Below are 18,924 nucleotides of genomic sequence, written 5' to 3'. Positions count from 1 at the left end.
TGTTTGTCATTATATCCAGGATAACTGAGAAGCCGTTTCCCGTGAATCTCCTCCAGAATCTGTTTTCGGGAGAATGTCCTTGGCATCCTTCCAAGGCCTTTACCAACCATACCGCTGTACTTCTGTTCAGAAATATGCTAAAAGCGGATTTCCTACTTTCCTCCAAAAGCCGGACAATCCCGCCATCTCTTCCAAGAGATACCCAGAACCGTTTGTCTTCTACTAAGCAGCTATCCACAAACACGTTATCTCTTAATACTACCATTATCAGAATTCATGGTATGTGCTTAGTAAAAGCAAGAGCCCGCTCATTTGGAAAACCTGATGGAAACTCGTGGATCGCGAGAAGCTGCGTGGGAAGTAGCTCAAGACAGATTCAGAGGTCGTGGAGCAGTAGAGCGTTGTTCAGAGGCTTCCAGAGCTTCCCAACCAGATTCAGGTAAAAACAAAACCGAGCTGATTCTTGTTTGCAGCTTAAAGACGCTGTTGTGAATGCATCTCGCTATCGCAGGTCGAGATAGAGGCCGAGAAGGAGGGGACGAAGTGCTGGAAGTCGAAAGAATAAAAAAAAACACCGGAAGGGGGCACGTGGACCTCACGCGCGGCGGAGGAGACGGCGCGTGGGCCGCGACTGGCGGCGCGTGGAGAGATTCCCGGAGCAGAAACTGATACAGACCCGAGCGAAAAAGAGAATCCGGTAGATCTAGGGGGTGGTGAGACGTAGAAACCGTTCTTTCCAACCATTTTCGGTGTTATATGTGTGAGAGGGGTTAGGTTTTTAGGAGAGAGAACAAAGGAAAAGAAAAAAAAAAACCGTTGCTGTATTACCAATCTTTGATCAAACTAATTTAATCTTTACTTTATTGTTTTGATGGAATAGGCACTAAAATAATTTTTGTTACAAAGAAACGAGAAAGTACATTGTCAAATTACTCGAGAGAATACATTCATTGAATGAAAAATAGACCTCCGTATTATTTTTAATAAACAAAACCCGCTTTCATATATATAAAACAAAACCTATTTTTTTTTTCCTTTACTCGGCAAGGACTTCAACTACCGGCGACTCCGTGTCTTTCTAGAGTTACCTGTCGATAAATATTTCCAAAATTATACAAAATCAAGTTAGGTGTACAATTTGGAGGGAAAATAATGTTTATTTTTAAAATGCTGATAAGTAATTTGATCATTAAGTAATCATCACAAAGGATTGATCTATAAAAAAAAAACGCGGACCAACTCCGTGGCTTGGGCTTATAAATAGTTAATAAAACACTTGAGATTGCTATATAGCTAACGTTTCGTAATTTTAAATAAATAGTCATAAAAATGATGTGACATTCCTAGTTTGCTATTTCATTGAAATAAAATGGTGAGGTATTTACGTCAATTTACATGTATAAATACATTGATGCTTTCTTACATAACATTTACGAAACGTGTGCTATATAGCAATTTGAACCTGTAAATATGATTATATACTTAATGGACCCTTAAATTTATAGTCTAACTATTTAAATATTAAAATATAACTGAATTCATGCATAACTTTTTTTTACGGTTAATGGTTGTCTCTGGTTTAACTTATTAAGTCTGCTTTTAGTTTTCCTAAAACCCCAACCGTTTTAAAGTATTGGGTAAAAACAGCTTTTAGTAAAAGTGGAAAAGTGTTTTTGCAAAATATAGAAGAAAATTGAAAAGCTATAAATTTTCGTAACTTTTGGAAGGGAAAAAAAACAATCTTTTTCAAAAGAGGAATCTAAAAGCGTTTTTTTTTTAAAACAAAGTTACTTCAAACACAGCCAATATGTCTTCGCATTAATTTAGAATTTTATTATTATTATTAATATTATTAGATAATTTAACAAAAATTTAGATCATATGCCTAGCTCTCCATTACAAAAAAATAATAATAATAATAACCAACTTAAACATTTGACATTGCTAAATAGTCAACGTTTGGTAAATCTTAGGTAAATAACCGTAAATAATGACATGGCGTAATATGTGGGGGTGACTATTTATCTAAGATTTACGTCTGTAAATACATGAAAATGACTATATACCAAAGATTTACCGAACGCTGGTTATTTAGCAATATCAAACGTTTAAGTTGGTTATTTTCCTAATGAACAAAAAAAAAAGGTAATAAAGGAAATAAAAACCTCATGTAGAAGAACGCTTCTTGGTCCAGAGGACCATGGGATCAATAGCGGTGAGACGGTGATCATCGAGACGTTTCCAGGTCTTGATGGACTTGACGCCGCTCCAGGCTCCACCGCGGAGCTTCTCGAGCGAGGCGACCACGACCCGAGCCCTCCTGGGCCACCCGGCCTTGCCGTAGGCATGGTATCCGAACCCGCCCGCGTAGCAGAGCTGGACTCCGGTGAGCTCGCCGCAGAAGTCGTTGAGGTGGTCGTGCCCCGTGAAGACCGCCTTCACGTCCCCGGCCTCCACTATGGTCGTGAAGAAACCCGAGTTCACGCTCGCCGAGCTGATTCCCGTGTCGTGTTTCACGCCCGTGAAGTTCGAGGAGTCGAAGCTCGAGTACTCCGGTAGTGGGATGTGGAAGTAGGCTAGTCCCGGGGCAGGGCCTTTTTGAGCTTCAGGCCCGCTCTCGTATTCTCTCTATGGCACCATATGTAAGAGAAATTTCATAAATATCACATTTGAATATGACAATCAATTCTGGAAGTTTCAAATATTACATACGTAGTATGTTTTTAATTTTTTTTTATTTAATAAAACTAAATAATAAAGAAAATTTAAACGAAACTCTAAACCCAAAAAAAAAAGAAGGTAAAATATACCGGTAAACAAGAAAGAAAATTGTATGTAGATGATCCTCAATAGGTAATAAAGAAAATATGTATTCTGTATTTAAATTATTGAATTAGTCTTTTTTTTTTCCTTAAACAAAAATGAAATGTGCTCGTTTATATTTTAAACCGTGGCAATTTTGTTTTTCACCGCTCACCAACTATCCAATATGTGATATTTTGATCAGGCATAAAAAAATGGCCAAAATGTGGGTGAAAATAAACAATCCTGGCTAAGTCAGTGTTACAGACTTGAAACTAAGCCATAAGAAACTTGTCAATTACGTAGTTGGTCATTGAAAACAACTCGATTTGATTAGATGAAACAATGAGGTTACTAAATGCAAACTAAGGAAATACAAAGCACATTAAAAAATGAATTTTGAAACCTTGAGTTTGGCAGAGGTTTGTTGGAACCAAAACTGCTGAGAGGGTTTGATCCAACCGTAGCCGTTGATACCCGGAACGGTGGAGTAGTCTCCGCTGTCGAGCAAGTACACGTTCAGCGCCGACTTGTTCCTCAGCATCGACCCTCGCGCCCCTTTCACTTCCAAGTTGTAGTTTCCGAAACCGTCGATGGGCTCCGCTTCTCCGCGCGGGGGGTTCACCCTAGACACGGTGTTCCTCATCCCCGCCACGTGCCTCATCACCCCTTCCCTCGACAGCGAGGATTCCTGGTCGTGGTTCCCCAGCACCGCCGCCCACGGGATGTTTGACTCCACCGCCGGCTTGAACGCCTCGTTCAATGACTTTATTGGGTCCGTTGCCTCGAACCCGTATATGTTGTCCCCTAATTATTACAAAATGGATATCTCAGACAAGTATTCGCGGCTTTTTCCGTCTCAGAAGTCGGAACCAATTGGCAATTTAGATGAAAATTAGCTGTGTGACCAGACCAAATTTTAAGTTTTATATGTTTTTTTTGCCTGATAATAAACGGGTAATGGAATTTTTGAAAAAGAAAAATTATACAAAATAGTCATTTGAAACTAATTGATTAGTAAAATAGTCAAAGTTTTAAATTTTTATTAAAGTAACCAAAGTTAGATTGTCAAAAAAAATTTACACGATTATTTTTTTATTTTTTTTTTTTATTATAAGCAATTTATCACTTTCAAAAGTAGTAATCTTAAGATTAATTTTGTTTTTGAAACCTAATTATCATATATTTTGACTATTTCTCTAATTATTACAAATATCGGATATTTAGCCAAATCTTCCATAGTCGGTTTCATAATCGGACACGGATTAAACTTTTTTAAATATATTTAAAAAAAAATGGTTTTCTGTATAACAAACAGTTAACCAATTTAAATAGCTAAACTAAACTGGATAACCAAAATTGGGATTTTTTTTCGTTTGAATAATTTAAAGACCAGAATTTGATTCTTGTTACTAAAAGGATTGGACAAAAATGAACGGGACCGATTTATATTCAATTCCAGCCAGAATTCAGTTTTATCACTGAGAAATTGAGTTCAAATCAGCATATAATCACAGATCAATATTCTTAAAGGACAAGGCATATAAGGGAAAGAGAGTTCACTTGGTAAAACCTAAAAAGGGAAAGAAAGATTAACCTGTGAAAACTATGAGATTGGGTTTCTCAACGGCGATCATTCTGCGGAGGAAATCGGAGGTGTTGAGGTCGGAACAACCCTTGATCTGACTGGGAAGAACGTTAAGGCAAGGCGTAGATCTCCCATTGTCGAAATGCATATCAGCCACTTGCAGAATCTTGAACTCTCCATTTGACCCGAATCTCAGCTCCTTTGACTGTTTTGACAGCGCAGAGACTGGAAACAGAGACAACGAAACTATGAACACCAAGAAGAAAGTGTTGGTGTTATTGAAATGAAGATTGGAACTTTGATTCTTCTTCTTCTTTGTTTCCCTCTCGCTCTGAGCAGGACACAACGTCATTGTAACACCCATGTTATGATGTTTGTGATTACTTGTTTGTTTGTTTTTTTTTTTTTTCCCCCTTATCAACATATTTATGGACTAACTCTTCCTGTGGCATTTACTTCTTGACCGGTAAACGTCAAATTCCCGTGTCAATGTTGTCTGTTTTTTTTTTTTTTTTTTTTTTTTTAATTATCTTTTTTCGTAGTCTTTGATTACATTGAACTTAGTAAAAGTTAGTTTACATCCAAGCAATATATGTAGAGTAATTTAATGAAGATGAATTTTTTAGGCTAATCAAATTAGATTATGATTAATTTCATTAAATAAATTTAAAATAATTTAAAGAAGATGAGATAATTGAAATTATTTTAGTTCTCAATATTAAACTTATATATTTTAATAAATTTGAGCAGCTTTGAAATTAAGTAAGAATAGCTAATTAGGCAAATGAACTCTGATTAACATAATGCATTATTGAAATATACTATATAGCTTTCCTCAACAACGAGAGAGGAAATAAAATAATACAATATGAATTCTAAAATTTTGATTTTAAGTATCAATGACGAATGCTTCATTAAGTTTATTGTCATTTCCGAATAGCGTGGTTGGTAGTTTATCTTTTCATGCTCTCAATTCTTTACACTTATAAAGATCTTTGTTATTTCGACACACGTCGTAGATGATTGTTGTCGATTATGTTTTTAGCAACGCTAAATGCGCACAATTTATTGCGATCGTAGTTTTAGTTGTTGATGTGGATATTGCAGAATATGTTGGTGGAAAAAGTTGAGTACGATGTCTTCTACATTGACTACGTTATCATTTAAGAATGGACAGTAAAGCATATTAGTCTTCTTAAGTTTTCCTCAATTGCAAAATAGTTACAATTTTTCGCACAATTTTAATAAAAGGAATACATCATATGTGATGGCTATATTTTTAGTTTTCAAAAATATCACACGTTTCACTTTAATGTTTATAACTTAATTATACCTAAAAAATTATTCATCTATCAAAACCATTTCCTACTCTAAAATTGTGTTCACTTTTTCGTAATGAAAACCTAAAATCCCCATTATCAATTAATAGCCATCAAGCGTGACACTTTAAACATTAAAAAAATAAATTGTTGACGAAATAGAAAACACTTCATTTCAGGGCTAAAGTATGACCCCTTTTTTTATAATAAAAAACCTAAAATCCCCATTATACAATTAATAGCCATCAAGCGTGACCTTAAAAAAAAATGTTGACGAAATAGAAAACACTTCATTTCCGGACTAATAGAAAAAAGTAGACACCTCTTATTCCGCGAACGTTCTGTACAAAGCAATTTTTTTTTTTTTTTTTTGCAGGTTGTACAAAGCATTTAGTATGAGTAAAGATTGACCATTATTAGTATAGTAATACAACCATGAAGAAGAAGAAAAAAGACTTCGAATTGAAAAATAAACGTGTGTGTGGACGTAGAACTTACATTTAAGTTTGTTGAATAGTATATGAAGAACAAAAAAAATAAAGACGAAACAACGTGTGTGTGAACGTAGAACTTACATTTAAGTTTGTTGAATAGTATACGAAGAACAAAAAAAATAAAGACGAAACAAGAAGAGAGGAATTTCCTCCCTCAAAAAAAAAAAGAAAAAAAAAAGAGAGGAATTTGGACCGGCTTTTAAAGGATTCACCAATACCAACGCAAGCTTATTTATTATATTCAGGTAAAAAAACCAACGCCTAGACACCTCTTATTCCGCGAACGTTCTGTACAAAGCATTTAGTATGAGTAAAGATTGACCATTATTAGTATAGTAATACAACCATGTATTTTCTTACTTTAGCTAATTCTGCGTCAAGCTTGATCCTAGAAAAAGTAAAAAAGAAAAAAATTTCGGACCGGCTTTTACTGGATTCACCAATAGCAGTGCAAGAACATTTATATACTATATTAGATTCAGGAAAATCAATGCACACAGCACTTCTTGTTCCGGGAACCTTCTCTGTAGAAAAAATATTTACTATATACTAAAATTTGATGCAATTTCAGTCAAGGTTTTATTGCCTATGAATTTCTACAATTTTCTATGGAAAAATTGTTTTCCAGACAGTACTGATCGTGGAAATGCATGTTTTTTTTGTTACGTCCTTATTTTCGACGAAGTTTCATGAAATTTTAATGGAAAAGTATTTTCAGTAGCTTTTTTGAAACGATGTAATTCAATATGTATGATGCTTCAAATATTATATGATACACCAATATTTTTTAGTCACGTCCTTAAATGTTTTCATATTCCCAATATTTTTTATATGATGCTTTGCGTAATTCTCTTACTATTCAAGGGACATATATCTAAAAAGAGAATAATTATAAGTAATTTATATATATATATATATATATATATATATATATATATATATATGCATGTTTTTTTTGTTACGTCCTTATTTTCGACGAAGTTTCATGAAATTTTAATGGAAAAGTATTTTCAGTAGCTTTTTTGAAACGATGTAATTCAATATGTATGATGCTTCAAATATTATATGATACACCAATATTTTTTAGTCACGTCCTTAAATGTTTTCATATTCCCAATATTTTTTATATGATGCTTTGCGTAATTCTCTTACTATTCAAGGGACATATATCTAAAAAGAGAATAATTATAAGTAATTTATATATATATATATATATATATATATATATATTAAATTGCATACTACATGTTGTTGTCGGATTCAGTCCTAAACGATCACGAAAACTATATCTTATATTAGGTGTTTCAATTTATTTGTATTTATGTGGATCTCAATATTCGTTATATAAGAATCAAATAAAGCTAATTTATAGAAACGAACATAAAAAAATAGCGAATCGAGTGGAGAAGCTTTTATTGAATATTGATTGAGCGAGTCGACACTGACAGAGGACGAGCTCAACTAAGCTTTTGAATACAAATTTGAAAATAATTGCGACAATAAATAGAATGGGTCTATTTATAGCCGAAAGCCAGCTCATCTTTGTCGTCGATCTTGATGACACGTGGTCGGACTGGAGAGCTTGCAGGAGCTACACGCATGTTGACCAGAGCTGATGATGGCGAGATAACCGGCTGAAGACCGCTTATTCCGGGCTGACTGTGTAGAGAGCTGGACTCAATCTCGGTGGAGAACTGAAATTCTTTGGACGAGCTGGGCTCAGCAGCGTCTGATATTCGAATGGGCTAGGCCGCTTGAGCCCGACTGAATGTTGGTGGGTGAACCTAAATCCACCCCCACACTACTACATACATTAAAATTCTAAGTATAATATTATTTCTAAAATGTCTTTATCTTTAAAAAGTGAATATATATATATATATTCTACGGCTTTTTCCGTCACACGCCAATTTTTTGTAATTTAGAAGTCTCGAAACGGCGTTTGAAACCTTGATTTCAGCGACTGTGGTTAATCCTTCCCTCGTCTAGAGTTTCGTTTTGCGGCTTTTGCCAGGTGATTGATTAGCAGTGAATCAACAGAAATAAAGAAGAATTACCCAAACAAGATGAACTCTATACAGTTTTCACACACACAACCACCAAAAAAAAAAACACAACCATAAATTTAAAAAAAATGAAAAAGAAAAAAGACCCAACCATTTTTTACTTTCCAAATAAACACCCCAATCCATGAACAACATCTCAACAAAACACAACTAAAGACACCATAAAAACACCTAATTGTCCTTATCTTTCCGGCCCACAAAAGAAGAAGACTTGGGCCAGGGAATCAAAGCCGAGGTGGTCCTCTGGTAAAGCCGATACGCCTCGGCTCTGTAGGCCTTCTTGACCATGCGATCCTCAACGAGCTTGGTGACGTACGCGAGGCACATCGAGTTCGCGAGCGGGCCCACGAAGGTCCAGCCTCCACCGAGCCCCCACGCGAACACGAAGAGGCCCCACCACCAGAGCTGCTCCCCGAAGTAGTTCGGGTGCCTCGAGTACCGCCACAGCCCCGTCTCGAGGTTCGCCACCGCCGGCTCTCCGAGCCCCACGAGCCTCTCGTTCTCCGTCACGAACCCGTGGAGCTGCGTGTCCGCAAAGAAGGCCGTCGCAATGCCAGCGAGGCACGTGGCGGCTCCGACGAGGTCCCACACGTTCAGAGGCCCGTCGGAGGAGTGGATCGCGTATAGTGGGAGACATACCCCGATCAGAAACACCTGCGGATTTCGGGGGAAACGGGTTTCGGTTACTTGGGAAGCAAGTCATTTGTGAGTTGTGACAAAAAAAAAAATTCACATTTACAAGTTTGACCAGTCAGTAAATTCTCAGTGTAGATAAAACTCGGACCAAACATGAGATCTAGTCCGCGTATAAAGAGCCACGCATCGATTTAAATTTTGAGAAAGAAACATGTGTGGATTCGAGGCAAACAGAAATAGATAGGGGCCGTTTTAGTTACTTGGAAAGCAAGTCACTCTATTGGCATACGAAGAAGATCGACACTCTTAAAACCCGTTAAATTGTTCACCCAGATTATAACCAACATTAGTAGCATAAAAAAAGAAAAAATCACATCTCTGATTTAGAATACAAAAATCGGTTACACACAGAGACAGAATCCCGATCCGATTTTGATGAATCAGAGATTCAGTTAAATCAGTAGTGTTGATTCGAAAAGAATAAACTCGATCCGAACATGATATCTAGTACGATATGAAGAGCCACGAAATGATTTCGATTTCGAGAAAAACCAGCCTTAATATCTTCTTCTTTTTTTTTTTTTTTTTTTTTCCTGTTGCCGTGATCAACAATCAATATATATTAAAAAAAAAAAAAGATAAGAAATGGTGACCTGTTGAGAAGCATAGACGGCGAAGAAGGAGACCCACCACCAATGCTTCCCATACTGAGCCTTCATATCAGTAAACCTCCAATCCTCTCTGGAACCCCACTCCCACTTTTCCCTCCTAAAATAGTTGTGAGTCAGCCTCACACTCCAAAGCCACGTCAGCACTATCACCGCCCTCGACCTCCACGGGTTGAACTTCGCCAATGGGTGGCTCTCGTAGAAATGAGCCAACATCACCGGAATCACCGTCCAGTACAAGTCAATCATCTGTTAGGAAATAAAAAAAAAAAGTTAAAAAAAAAGCAAGTGAATATTGAGGAAAGATCGAGTCTTTACTCTTTACCCAGTGGCTGGAGAGGATTTGGCTGACGACCCAGAAGACGACGTTGACGTTGAAGAAGAAGAGAGCGTTGGCCAAGAGAATCGGGTGGTCGTGGCACCAATTCCATAGCGGTGAAATGACCGAAAGAGAATGGGTTTCGTTGTTTGAATGTTTGAGGAAAGAGGTGTAGAAGAGGATCGAGGGAATCGGGACGAGGAATGCTATCACTGCATTCTTCAGATTGTGACCAAGATTCCTCATTTTTTAGTCTGTTTCTCGTTGACCCGGAATTTGGGTTGCTAGTTTTTGTGTTAATTTTGAATTATCCCCAAAGTTTTGGTCCGTTTTTATATGGGAAAAGTGGTGTGATTAGTTTTGTTCGTCATCACTTTCATTTATTGGCTTTCTGCTCGGCGGTTCCCACGCGCCGTAATTTGGAGATTAGTGAGATCCCCATACTAATGTTTATTATTGCGATTAATTAAAAAAAATAGCTAATCTTATACTTTCTTCATTAAATATCATTCTTTGTTGGAAGCATCAATTTTTTCAAAATTTCATAATTCAATATACAATCATCTCCTTTCTCCATAAATTTAATGTTAGATCATTCGATTTCTAAGAGGTTTTTTTTTTTTTTTTTTTTTTTTTTTTTTTTTTTTTTTTTTAAACGTTTGTGACCTAATTCCCAGTTTCTAAAGACCTCTTTGTTGTTCAATTGTTAATTCCATATTTTTCAATTATTCATCATCTATGTTAAAGAACGTCTTTCATAGCCGCGTTTATGGATCAAAGTCATAATTTTAAGTATTTTTAAATTTCGCAAATAGTAAATATTGTAAAACATGTCTATAAATCAAATATTATTAATCAAAATAGTGATGACTAATGACTATTAACCTTCATCTTTAAATTTATCAACCACCATTTTAAGGTTTTTTGAATTTCACAAGTGGTAAATATTATATATATATATATATAATAAACATTATCAATCATTAATTTCAAGTTTCTTTTGTTTTTATTTTGTAAATGATAAATATTACTAACCATACTATATTAAGTGGTGATTTATAACTAATATTAATGTTGGTCATTAGAGGTAAGAACGTCAGACGTTGATGAGATTTAGGTGGCAGTAAAAATGTCGACCGCAAAGAGTTTTTTCAGGGATTTGGCTAGATATTTTTTTTTCAGAATTGACCTTGCTCGCCTTCATCTCCCTCGAGACATCTAGTTGGGAATCGATCTTGTTCGCCTTTGCCTTAAGGATTGTAAAAAATAGTGACAAAAATATTTATTTTTGTTCGAAATTTTATCATGAGTGATTGTTTGCAGCACACACAATACATGTTCTTCTACTGCATTTGGCATTTTATCATTATTAAAGAACTTATGATTACTGTTTTAACTTACGTTATAAATATGTATAATTTAGCGTTACCATATTATATCAAGGTGTGCAAGGTATCAATGTAACTTTAACAAAATTATAATTATAACTAATTCAATTACATATTGGCCACTATTAGTTGATATCTAGAAATTAGTCAATTTGATTACGTAACAAGTGATAATAGGAGTGATAACTGGTCAATTTGATGACGTGACGATTCAATTAACTATAAGAGTAGCTAATTCTTATCTATTAACTTTACGGTCAAAATACAATTTTAACGTTTTTAGAAACTATATAATTATGATACTCTATTTTTTTTTTTATATCTAAGAGTTTCTTTTTTTTTTCATTTTTCTTTTAATATAAAAATCTAAGCGTTTCTTGACGGTAAGTAGTCTGCTATTTTATTTTTTTTTTTGGTTAAAAAATCACCTGGACGACTAAACTTCTATATTGTCCTTAGTTATAATTATCAAAGTAGTATGATACGGTATATGATTGGAGCGCCTAAATCGAATAATTATTATGCTAGATAAAATCAGGTAAGCTAGCTAGTACTGGACTGGTATAATTGGTGTGCATTTGATCCTTTTTTTTTTATAATGCTGATGTATTTGACTTTATTTTAGTGTTTGACATTTTAGTAAATTTTTGTTGGAATTCATATCTAGCCTATTATGATCAGATCGAGCAAATAATATCATTGACACACACGAGCATAATTAGGTATCAAATTAACCAAAAAGCCAAAGTTGATATTGTAAATTCTTTGACTTCATAGAAATTAAGAATTTTAAGTATTTTTATTTATTTATTAGCAACTCTAGCTAGGATCAATCTTCACTGGAGGGACTCGAGTATGGCTATGCTGGGTTGGCTGATGAGTGAAAAAGCAACAAGCAATCATTTGTGGGCTCAAAATTAGACTAAAAAACAACTAAAAAGAATACACAATATTAAAGGGAATGTAATTACCATATCTTAATCGAATCGTGGTGTCTTTAATGATTGTTGCAACCTATATGTTGGTGTGCCTAATGATATAGCCTCAACTCCCTTCACATGGCATCTTTAAAAAGTGTGCACAATCACCTTTGACATATTTCAAAAAAACATTCTCCTTTGCTCTTTTTGCCAATTAGATATGCTATAAAGTCGGAATATAAAAAAAAATGTTTAAATTTAGGAAAAATAACAAATATATACTTTGTGTTTTAGTGAAATATCGAGTTTAATCTCTTATTTTCAAAAATGTCGAGTTTATACTCTCTGTTTAATTAAAATGACGAAATTATATCTTAAAAAAGATAATAGTGTCACGACTCTTCAGATTGATTTTTCATTGATGTTGACTTTATATAAAAAACCAAACCAAACTCTAAATAAGTATCTTATCCCTAAATTCTCAATTTTGAAATAAAAAATAGCCCTAAATCGAAATAGATTAATAACATTGATCATATCTTCCAAGAGATGAATTCTTTCCGTGTTCGAATTACAACTTTCCTACTCGAATAAGTGATTTAGATGAAGTTATCGATTTTTATCTATTTTCTCTGTTTGTTTTCTTCACGATTCAAATAATGTTGTTTGTTTTTCCGTTTTAAATAAATTACATATAGTGCGCGAATAAATAAGGCCGATAAAATGAGATTGACATATAAATATTAGAGACAACCTCAATGAAAAGTCAATAGAAAGAAAATTATGACATTATTTAATATTTTATGGTATAATTTTATCATTTTAATTATATAAACGGTATAAACTCGACATTTTTGAAAAATAAAATTTAAACTCAACATTTCACTAAACACAATATATATATATATATATATATATATATATATATATATATATATATAATATACATTTTATTTTCCCTTAAATTTTTATAAAGGACAAAATGTGTAAGCTAATCTGTACGCACGATCATATCACTCCCGAAGAAGATATGTTAAAGATCTCGAATAAGATACCATTATGCTGTTTTATCTTAATTTATCTTTACTTCCGTGTAAAAAAAAAAAAAAAAAAAAACTAGTATTTTTGTTAACAGTTGTGTGGTACTGGTATATATATATAGAAAGATAGAATAAACTTTTCATGAACTTTTATTTTAAAAAATGGTATTATTTTCACATACACTTGTCACTATACAGTAAACCTTGTCTGAATATTATGACGTACTGATAGAGCGTCGTTGCTGGTTATAATCTTTGCAGACAGTAATATGTATAAACCTGCTTAGCCAAGTTAATTAGTATAAAGTGCATGACGATACAAGCACACTTTGGCCTTTGGACCCCACAAATAAATTTACTCTCTGTCGTGGCCTATTATTTGTCCATGCATGGCTGTAAGGGCTTAAGAATCTCCGCAATCTACGCAGAAACAGAAACCCGAACACAGAGCGGCGATATGATCGGAATCAATGCTTTGTTTCTACGAAACAGCACTGTAATATGTTAAAGCAAAAGAGAAAAATGGAATATATATATATACACACACATAATACATGTATGTATCTAAATACACACACGCAAAAAAAGATAGAAAGTTGTTTGTGACGTAAAAGCACGAAGCATTTAGAATATACATTGTTGTTATGTATCATTGATTCCTTTCGCATTCATATAAGCTCAACAGAACTCAACAATAAAAAAAATCATATATTTTGCTTTGATCGGCGTGGTTTGGCATTGTCATAAAATAATTATGCGGAAAGTAAAAAAAAAAAATTCCAATCTTTAAAGGGGCAATTGGAAGAAGATGCTTGCTCACTAATCGATGCTGAGAAGTAATATTCTAATTACTCTGAGCAAAGAGATTTGGAAAGAAAAAAAAAAGGTTGTGGTCCATATGAGCAGTGAGACGATCATAAACTGCCACTATTGCTTTCGGTAATTGGAATCTTTACTTTCCTGATTATTTTTTGGCATGTTCTTCAGGAAGTTGCTTAGGAACTTTAATAACATATTTTTTTTTTTTTCGATATGAACTTTCAAGTGTTATGACTTTTAGTTTAGAATTTTTTTAGATATAATAAGAATTGGTTTTTCAATTGGCGTGAGATTAGAAAAATATTGTTTTTTTGATACTCACAGTATATCACTAGAGTTTTAAAGATAGAATTAATTTTGTTAAGTCATTCACCTCGACTTTACTTTACCGACAGTTATCTAGTGTGGTTCATCAATGTGTTCGAGAAGATCTACAATCTATGTACATCGTACTGGCATAGTATTGTTCGTCTTTAATGAATAATAGTTGTGTTTAATGACAAAACAAAACAAAAAAGCCAATGCTAGAACTAGTATCTTCAATTTTGATGAGCGTCAAACCCTTGAATGTCGCGATTGTGAGACGCGATCACATGCTAAATTAGTATTTAAACATTAAATTTTAGTATATTTTTTGGGATAAAGTAAAAAATTCGGAGACATAAAAATCTACTACTATTCAAATAAGTGGAGCAATTCTGTCCATTTGTCGCACACAAGGAAACGACATTGTTTTTTCCCTATTTTTCCACGTATATTTTTTTTTTTTAAAGAAAAAAAATTCATTGACAGAAAAATCTACTACTATTCAAATAAGTGGAGCGATTCTGTCCATTTGTCGCACAGAAAGAAACGACATTGTGTTTTTTTTTTCCACGTCGTTGGACCATTGCGAAAGATTAAAAAAAGTTTGGGAGAATCGTGGACTATTGTGAAACCAGAAAGAAGCGCAAATCGCCGAGAAAAGATTGGGAGCTTTGTCTTCGACGACGTCGTACGGGGATAATTAGGATTTAGGGTTAGAGCTTTCTCTAAATTTTTTTTTCGCAGCCAATCGATTTTCGCTTCCGAAGCTTACAATTGGGCATATAACAATCTCTGCCGAGCTCGAGCATTATATTGGTTTAGGATTTCAGCGATGTCTTCTCGGTATATGAAGAAGGTTCTGAGAGAACAAGAACAAGCGCTACAGAAAAACGAGCCGCATATTGTAGAAGAAGATGTAGATGAAGACGAGGAAGAGGACCAGAAGCTCAATTCGGGTTCATCGATCAATCCATTTGATCTTCTTCACGATGATGATCATGTTTCGGACCAGGTGTGAATTTTTTTTGGGGCGACCTAAGATTACTTGCCTAGTTTAGTTTTCCTAACTTTTTGGTTGTTAGTTATTCATTCTCAATAGACTTTTATGTTTCTTCCCTCGAGTTTGATTCCTATACTTGTTAGGTTTAGTTAGACAGATAGAGAATGGGACTCAAGTTAATACGTATCTGAATTGATATCCCAATTTGATATCAACTGGTTTTTTAGAAGTATGCATTTAGGAGTCGTTCGTGTGCTTTTATTGATTTGATAGCCAAGGAAAGGATTTGATACCACCTAACATGGTTTATAAGGTTATAAGTTACTCAAAAATCCAATAGCCTCACATAAACTCCGTTCCAAATATATATGGGCTAACAAGGTTTATAAGATTATAGGGTAGTCCTCTTGTTGCCAATTGTTTTTAGATGATACCCAAATTGAAGCTTTAACACAGCCAATGCCATAGGGATGTGAAATGGCGTTTCACTAACTCTAAGTAACTTTCAATTGGTAGATATAAATTTCGTTGTTCATTCCAAAGCTTATATTTCGGATATAGTACTAGCGGGATAACTATTCTTGTCGTCCATCTTAGTATTTTGACATTTAATCATCAAGTCAATATGATCATTCCACAAGAAAGTGAAGAAAAAAAAAGTTACTAAAAATAAAGATAGACTGTAAATAATGGTAGAATTGGACGGTAATGGTTCGGATTTCTTTTTCTCCTGAGATTACCTCTCTTTTCTTCTTTTTCACCTGCCATTTAAGATGCTCCTGTGTTTCATCTATTTAAGAGAGTCTTAGGTTCTAATTGTCATATTTGGTGTAGGGGGATGAGGATGAAACTTCTAAAGAAACCTTCGTTGAAAGTAATGTGAAAGAAGACCTGCCCAAATCTAAAGGTTCCGTCAATATGGAGTCGGCACTCAGTTCCAAATCGAAGAAAAAGAAAAAGAAGAAAAACAAGGAGGGTTCTGCTGCAATTAGGCCTAAAGTTGAGGATTCCTTGGATGAGATTCTAGAAAGTTTGTCTTTGGATGTCAAAGCTATGACCACTCAGCAAAATCCTGGAATACTTAAAGCTTCAGATTTGAGACCTCGGGATAATATGGCCAAGCGATCTGCCTCGGCGGTTATACAAGTGGATCCAAAGTATCTTAATGCCGAGAATGAACTCATACGGATATTTGGTTCTAAGGTCGTAAAATCGTTTGAGAAAAGTAATCAAACTGGTAGTTCAAGACAGGTGCGCGGCGCAAGACGAGGAAATTATAACCCGAGAAAGAACGTTCTCATCTCTCCATCGGAACATTGGCCTCGCTGGGATGGCTCTTTTTCCATGGAATCGCTTGAAACGAAAGACGGTTACCATTATTTTAGGTAATATCTCCATTTTCGTAATGGTCTTATATATATACCCATTTTCTTTAGCTTGATTATGCTTACTTCTTCTTGTACTATATGTGTAGATACGTACATTCACCATCGTATGCTCAAGCTCAGAGTATGTTTGAAGCTGCCAAAGCCACCCATGATATTAACGGCATAGCACACATGGTAGAGAGGCACCCGTATCACTTAGATTCGCTCATAACAATGGCAGATTACTTCAAGTTTGCGGGTGATCTTCAAATGGCGGAAGATGCTATCTCGAAGGCTTTATATGGATTGGAATGTGCATGGCCTCCGATGTTCACACCTTTACAGGGCAATTGCCAAGTGAAATTCAGTGACGAAAATAACAAGCCTCTGTTCTTGGCACTTTTTGCTCACATGAAGAACATGGATAGGCGTGGCTGCCATCGATCTGCTCTAGAGGTTTGCAAGCTATTGCTCTCCCTGGATTTCGATGATCCAATGGGAGCAAAGTTCTACATCGACTACTTAGCATTGAGATCAGAGGAGCACGCGTGGCTGGAACGATTCTCTGAAGATTACGGAAGTGACAACTCCTTGTGGCTGTTTCCAAATTTTTCTTATTCCCTGGCGATATGCCGATTCTATTTGGAGAAACAAGAGTCAGCAGATTGCATCGACGAGGCAGTTACTTCAAAGTCGAGCTCGTCCGATCTCATGAAGCAGGCTTTGATGCTTCATCCCTCGGTTGTAAAGAAATTGGTCGAAAAAGTGCCTCTGAAGGACCAAGCTTGGACGGGTATCGTCAAGCACTCGTTTTTCCGATCCGATGAAGTGGGAATCCCGTCATTGGATCACCTCATCAACATGTACGTCGAAACCAATTTTCTGATTTGGAGGCTCCCGGATCTTCAGAAGTTGATGAGAGACGCCGCGCAGCAGGTTATTGAAACGCTTAAAAACGATGGCGGCGAAGCAAAGGACTGGGCTTGTGTCAGGAAAGAAGCCTTCTCGTCCGAAAAAAACGAGTAAGCATCTAATTGATAAGCATATTATGGTTCTCTTCTTATGGTAAATATGCATATATTAAACTCATTTTATAATTCGATTAATTGGCTATTTGCTCATAAAATTTTGGTGGTTGTATTACTCTGCCGCCTAATTTAAAAAACTATCCTAACCGGTCTCTCTAAGTCAAGTCATATCAGTTTAGTCGGTTTGCTAAAAAAAGTTCAGTCATGGCTAACAAGTCATGGCTAGGTTTTGAGTAATGAAATCGGGTTTGGGGTGTCATGAACTTAAAATGTTTCAATTGCTTTTCATAAAAAGGGACTTGAATGATTTCATTTTGGATGACTTTAGAGGTGGCAGAGCGAGACAATCACCACAAATCAAGAGGCAAATATATACAATTGGTCTTTAGAATCATACCTATCTTTTAACTTCATTTTAGACTATACCCAATCTTTTCTAAAATAGATAATATCAATCTGAGATTATAAAACTATCTCCTTCAATTAAGTTGCTGTAAAGAAGAAGAAAAAAAAGAAAAGAAAAGAAAAGAAGAAGCGGGTTCTCTGAAATTTTCTCCTCAGTTGCCTCTGGTCATTTATCTAAATATTATCGGTTTGCCTAAAAACAATTAGATACAAACCTAAAACTCCCATAGTTCATTCTCATTTGCCTATTATTATTGTTTTCACAACCTTTGACTTGATTAGGTACCGACATTTGATGGTCTCCGATTTCTCTCACTCGGTGCCGACTCTCCCGCCCGAAAATCTGCAACATTTTATGGTCGATCCGAGGATGAGGGACGCCCAACATATTGCGGGCGAGGCAGCCAGAGAAATTGAAGGCCAGCCCGCTGCCCGTAACGCCACGAATCGGAACGCCATTGCGGTGTTGCTTGAATCGATGCTTCCATGGGTTCATTACGGAGAAGCAGATATGGATGACGAGGACGGAGAAGATAACCGACTTAACGGACACGGCCAAGGGAATTAATGAACATTGAGGTGGATTGGGTTTTTAATTGAATGGACTAGAAAGCATTATTGGTATAAGGAGCTTTGCGGCCAAAATACAAATACACTTCCTGTGTCTCTGTTTTAATTCAGATGGTGGGAGTGAATGTAGAAAGTTTTGTCTGGGATCATTTATCAGATTATTTTTTTTCTTGTGATTGATTTTGGAAA

General features: G+C 35.3%; 3 protein-coding genes across 3 annotated transcripts; 1 reads left to right on the top strand and 2 right to left on the bottom strand.

Annotated features, from left to right (window-relative positions):
• Positions 1-844: 844 nt before the first annotated feature.
• On the bottom strand, positions 845-4,808 carry PAP14 (purple acid phosphatase 14). Its single transcript, XM_089612748.1, has 4 exons — positions 4,400-4,808; positions 3,209-3,609; positions 2,166-2,628; positions 845-1,088 (listed from the first exon to the last, which is right to left on the bottom strand). Exons 1-3 carry the CDS (start codon positions 4,752-4,754, stop codon positions 2,167-2,169), a joined length of 1,218 nt encoding a protein of 405 aa, XP_089468874.1. The 5' UTR covers positions 4,755-4,808; the 3' UTR covers positions 845-1,088; position 2,166.
• Positions 4,809-8,085: 3,277 nt separating this feature from the next.
• On the bottom strand, positions 8,086-10,253 carry LOC149400208 (3-oxo-5-alpha-steroid 4-dehydrogenase (DUF1295)). Its single transcript, XM_089613604.1, has 3 exons — positions 9,899-10,253; positions 9,559-9,822; positions 8,086-8,923 (listed from the first exon to the last, which is right to left on the bottom strand). Exons 1-3 carry the CDS (start codon positions 10,136-10,138, stop codon positions 8,441-8,443), a joined length of 987 nt encoding a protein of 328 aa, XP_089469730.1. The 5' UTR covers positions 10,139-10,253; the 3' UTR covers positions 8,086-8,440.
• A 4,714-nt stretch (positions 10,254-14,967) lies between these two features.
• On the top strand, positions 14,968-18,909 carry LOC149400207 (transcription factor-like protein). The gene is made up of 4 exons (XM_089612913.1): positions 14,968-15,377; positions 16,200-16,750; positions 16,840-17,754; positions 18,448-18,909. The coding sequence occupies exons 1-4, from the start codon at positions 15,198-15,200 to the stop codon at positions 18,731-18,733; spliced, it is 1,932 nt and encodes a 643-aa protein (XP_089469039.1). The 5' UTR covers positions 14,968-15,197; the 3' UTR covers positions 18,734-18,909.
• Positions 18,910-18,924: the final 15 nt, after the last annotated feature.

The sequence above is a fragment of the Urtica dioica genome, chromosome 4, assembly GCF_054948205.1.
Source record: "Urtica dioica subsp. dioica isolate 48M chromosome 4, U.dioica_male_clone48M_v1_H2, whole genome shotgun sequence".
In the NCBI taxonomy this organism is placed as follows: Eukaryota; Viridiplantae; Streptophyta; class Magnoliopsida; order Rosales; family Urticaceae; genus Urtica; species Urtica dioica.
Note: the sequence above shows the minus strand (reverse complement) of the source record. Positions and strands in the feature narration are given on the sequence as shown.

What these genes read in the sequence shown, in the direction of transcription:
- LOC149400208 (XM_089613604.1), bottom strand. Translation starts at nt 10,138, where the DNA reads ATGAGGAATCTTGGTCACAATCTGAAGAATGCAGTGATAGCATTCCTC. An exon ending in AAATCCTCTCCAGCCACTGG is followed by an intron (nt 9,823 to 9,898) that starts GTAAAGAGTAAA and finishes ATTTCCTAACAG; the next exon opens with ATGATTGACTTGTACTGGAC. An exon ending in CCGTCTATGCTTCTCAACAG is followed by an intron (nt 8,924 to 9,558) that starts GTCACCATTTCT and finishes CGAAATCCGCAG; the next exon opens with GTGTTTCTGATCGGGGTATG.
- PAP14 (XM_089612748.1), bottom strand. Translation starts at nt 4,754, where the DNA reads ATGGGTGTTACAATGACGTTGTGTCCTGCTCAGAGCGAGAGGGAAACA. An exon ending in CAATCTCATAGTTTTCACAG is followed by an intron (nt 3,610 to 4,399) that starts GTTAATCTTTCT and finishes TGTAATAATTAG; the next exon opens with GGGACAACATATACGGGTTC. An exon ending in AAACCTCTGCCAAACTCAAG is followed by an intron (nt 2,629 to 3,208) that starts GTTTCAAAATTC and finishes ATGGTGCCATAG; the next exon opens with AGAGAATACGAGAGCGGGCC.
- LOC149400207 (XM_089612913.1), top strand. Translation starts at nt 15,198, where the DNA reads ATGTCTTCTCGGTATATGAAGAAGGTTCTGAGAGAACAAGAACAAGCG. An exon ending in GACGGTTACCATTATTTTAG is followed by an intron (nt 16,751 to 16,839) that starts GTAATATCTCCA and finishes CTATATGTGTAG; the next exon opens with ATACGTACATTCACCATCGT. An exon ending in TTCTCGTCCGAAAAAAACGA is followed by an intron (nt 17,755 to 18,447) that starts GTAAGCATCTAA and finishes TGACTTGATTAG; the next exon opens with GTACCGACATTTGATGGTCT.